At 38.4% G+C, this 4,319-nt stretch overlaps 1 protein-coding gene across 2 annotated transcripts; it reads left to right on the forward strand.

Moving 5' to 3' along the window:
* The first annotated feature begins 679 nt into the window (after positions 1–679).
* Positions 680–3,218, forward strand: LOC131994730 (E3 SUMO-protein ligase ZBED1-like). Of its 2 annotated transcripts, none has more exons than XM_059361587.1 (2): positions 680–1,018; positions 1,077–3,218. In XM_059361587.1, the coding sequence occupies exon 2, from the start codon at positions 1,080–1,082 to the stop codon at positions 2,955–2,957; it is 1,878 nt and encodes a 625-aa protein (XP_059217570.1). In that variant the 5' UTR covers positions 680–1,018; positions 1,077–1,079; the 3' UTR covers positions 2,958–3,218. The 2 variants fall into 2 exon arrangements, with proteins under 2 accessions (XP_059217570.1, XP_059217566.1); XM_059361583.1 differs by having other exon boundaries at positions 1,080–3,216.
* The last annotated feature ends 1,101 nt before the right edge of the window (positions 3,219–4,319 follow it).

Consider the following 4,319-nt stretch of genomic DNA (forward strand, 5'->3'; position numbering starts at 1 on the left):
GTCGGCTAGTGAAGCTGCCGCTCCACCAGTCGAAGTTTCAATAGCAGACAACATCCTACGGCCTGATACCACCACCGCAGCTGATGGGTCTTTAGAGGCCATTATAAGCCTACTCCCGGGCTCTAGATTTGCCACTCCACTGGAAACTGATGCAAATAATCAACTGCCTATTGGATACCACTGTCGTAGCTATCCTTGAGTGACATAAAATTTTCTTCCGTAAATAATGACCTATTACAAGTTACAGAAAAATTCTTGGGTGCGAAATAACAAAACATCCGCTCCACTCAACGGTCTAAACAAGAGTCGTACATAACACTTAAGGAAGTGGGGCTGCGACATCGACATCGATGTTTTTGAAAACATCGAGTACTTTTAACATCAATGTTTTAGTGTCGAAGCAATCTTAGTGTTTGAAGCAATCTGAGTGAAGCCAGAACATCGATGTTTCTTATGTCTCCATTTCTTTCTTACCTAAAAAAAGAAAGCTTACTTCTGCAAAAACATCGATGTTTCTGCCTTCAGTCAGATTGCCTGATAAAAAATTAAAAAAGAAATGGACAGAAAAACATCGATGTTTATGCCTTCACTCCTCCTCTTTCCGCATTTCTTATTTTTATTTCGTTTTGTGTTTTCGGTTTTTGATGTCTAAAAAAGGTCACCAGTAAACTAGTCTTGTGTCGTTCCGGTCCGAACTAGTACCAATGAACGACTCACAACATGGAACGACCGGTACTAGTTCCATCTCTTTCGCTCTCATAGTTCCATAGTTCCATTTCTATTTTCATTTCATTTCCAATTTGGTTCCATCGGTTCTACTCAACTCTTTCATTTCAACATTAGTATATCGACAGCTGTTCGATAGCGATGATTTTTATTTTCTTGTCAGTCATTCGGTTAAACTTGTCTTCGTAAGTCGTGTTGGTCTTGGTAATGAAAGAAGAAAAAAAAACGAAAAAACGGCTTTCTTCAAAGAAAATAAAGTGAAAATTCAAAATTCGTGAAAGAATTCCAAAAAGTGAGTTCAAGAAGTGATTTTAAGTATTTTTTAAATTAATTTTTGTTTTTGTTCCTAGCAGATGGCTGAAAAAAGAAAATCCAGTGCTATTTGGGCTCATTTTGAAGAAATTGCCACGGAAAAGGCAAAATGCAAATATTGCAAAAACATTCTCAGCATTGCCTCGGGTTCAATTGGGAACCTTAGTCGGCATATGAAAAGGAAACATCCTCTAATACCAATAAAAGTGGAAAGGCAAACCCAATCTATTATCCACGATTTGGAGAGTAACATTATAGACCAGCAACAATCAACTAATATTGCCAAAACTGCGTCAAGTGTTGATATCGTTGATATTACTAACAATTCTGGCAGCATAGCTTCAAATGCAAGAACTCAATCAAACATAACTCAATTCCTCCAAAAGCCACCGCCAGCTCGCAAAGTGGAGAAGATAGACCTACAACTTCTAAAAATGATAGTTAAAGGGCACCACGCATTCAGACTTGTTGAAGAGCCTGAATTCAAAATCCTTTTGGAATTGGTTTCCCGTTGTCCAAATTATACATTGCCGTCTAGAAAAAAAGTTTCGAATGTGTTGTTGTTAAGCACCTACAATGATGTCTTAGATGATGTTAAAATTCAAATTCAATCTGCGTCTGCTGTATGCCTCACTACTGATGGATGGACATCCAGATCCCATTGTAGCTACTTGGCTGTAACAGCACATTATATTAACAACAATACCGAAATGAGAGCACATTTGCTATCGTGTGTAGAATTCAATGAAAGGCATACTGCTGAGAATCTGGCTGCTTGCATAAAGGAACTTTGTATAGAGTTCGGTATTTTGAATAAAGTGTCTGCAGTTGTGACTGACAATGCATCAAATATAGTGGCTGCAATCCGAGCAGGAAATTGGCGTTGGGTTGGGTGTTTTGCACATTCACTTAATTTGGTAGTTCAAAACTCATTACATCCAATAGACAGCATATTGAAAAAAGTAAGAAAAATTGTTACTTTTTTTCATAAAAGTTCCAATGCACTAAAAAAGTTATATGAAAATCAACGACAGGGCACACAAACACCACTCAAGTTAAAACATGATGTTGAAACCGGGTGGAACTCCACATACGAAATGCTGCAAAGGATTTTTAATCTAAAAGATGCAGTAATTACAACGCTATCATTGATTAGACCTGATCTCTTGTTTCCACTGGAAGAATGGGACTTAATAGAGGAAATTTTGCCCATACTGAAACCTTTCTATCAAATGACAATGGACATTTCAGCAGAAAAAAGTGTTACTTTGTCAAAAGTTTTGGTATTATGTAACATTTTGGAGCAGACCATTTCAAAAATTACTTCTACTAATTCTATTATTTCTAACATGTTGACAATACTGAGGAATGACTTAAACACAAGATTTGGAAGCTATGAGAGAAACTACCTCTATGCTGAGAGCGCGCTACTTGATCCCCGCTTCAAGCGCAGAGCATTTAAAAGCGAAGGTTCTTACGATTTTGCTGTACAACAATTGAGGGAAAGGATAATCCGCATAAGATTGCCAGACGTTGATATAAATAACAATTCTGAAAGCGCAAAGCTTTCACCTCAAAACGATGACCTTGATGAGCCGGATTACTGGAAATTCTTTGACGAACAATATAAAAACAATACTAAGACTGAAAACAACACGGCAGCGGCCATAAAAGAATTGGATAAATACTTAAAGGAGGACTATATAGGACGAAAATTGGATCCTTTAAAATGGTGGAACTTGATGAAAAATGTGTATCCACGACTATATATCCATGTCTTGAAAAGATTATGCATTACTGCAACATCGGTACCATGTGAGCGAATCTTTTCCGCAACGGGACAGATAATTAGTGAAAGAAGAACCCATCTAAAACCATCGAAGGTAGAAAAAGTTGTATTTCTACATAACAATATGTAAAAAAATTATCGAAAATTGTTTTTTTTTTTTCATTTAGTCTACATGTGTAAAGACATATTTTATACTTTGCAAAGTATTTACAAGATCTCAATTATTTTTACTAAAAATTGTCTAAGAGGCTAAAGTGCTGATTAAAAATTGGACACAAGACTGTATAGCTTTTGAAAAATGTTTACTGGCATTAAAAATGAAATATTAAACTTAAAAATACATAAAAGATATGAATATGCAATTTAATTTCTAAAATTTAAGTCTTAAAATGTTTTATGTATAAGTGTATAATATATACGTATATTATATATACAAAGAAATGTACAAAATGCTATGTTTAACAAATAAAACCATTTAAACCATAAGACAATTCTTATTAATGTTAGATCATAGTTAATATCCAGATGGTTCACTGATAAATCTCCGGCGCTCAAAGGTTATGAGGTCGGTCGGTTGATCGATGGTGAGTATTTATGGGAGGTGGTCTAATCCCAAAGAAATTACGGCTTGACAGTGTACGCCACTCAGGAGATCAGGGAATGCAATGTAAATGTCTGACGAGCAGCTGGACCTCCTTCCAAACCTAGTGGGGGCATCCTCCCTGCAGTTCGTGGAGTCTTCAATATGCTCTGCCAAAGTTATGCCCGGCTGGTCATTACCTAGCAGAGATTGCGATGGAGTGATATGCATTAAACGCCCCTAGAACCAGGCGATTGTGGCCTAATGTCGGGCCTGCAAATTTGGCCATTGACGGGGTCACAACCACCAATCTGCGGTATGCAAACGTTGTATAGCCATATCTCGGCAGTACCGGACATGTCTGACATCCCAATGCTTTCCATGTAGAGATCACTACCGCCAGGCGCAGGGGAGATGGGTCTATACTGTACGGAATGGTGTATCACCAAGGCCAATCCCCCAATTCTATTCCATTCTACTATATCGTCTATTTTAATACGGAGACGATTGCAATTCAGTTGCAAAAAAGATACACTTCATGGCAATATAGGGACTGGGATGCTGCTGTTGCGTATACTGCCGCACAAGGGATGTCGGAAGGGTCACATAGTCCGACGACGACGACGCCTGTGACCCACTGCTGCCTATGTTCGTACAGCACCTTGCAACATATTCGGTGTGACTATACTCCCGTAGTGAAGTAAGGCCAGAGCAAGATCGGAAATGTAGCCACTCCATGCGCCGGTTACACCTCACCGACCGATGTTGCAGACGTACAACATCGGTACGTATAACCGGCTGCCATGGGATATCATATTCGTACTTTTGATACCCATATTGCCCATATTATTCGCCACCCATATTATTCTAAAGCGATTGGCCGACCGAACTAAAGGTTGAGAAAGAGTCTGT

This window comes from Stomoxys calcitrans, chromosome 1 (assembly GCF_963082655.1).
Source record: "Stomoxys calcitrans chromosome 1, idStoCalc2.1, whole genome shotgun sequence".
NCBI lineage: Eukaryota > Metazoa > Arthropoda > Insecta > Diptera > Muscidae > Stomoxys > Stomoxys calcitrans.

What these genes read in the sequence shown, in the direction of transcription:
- LOC131994730 (XM_059361587.1), top strand. Translation starts at nt 1,080, where the DNA reads ATGGCTGAAAAAAGAAAATCCAGTGCTATTTGGGCTCATTTTGAAGAA.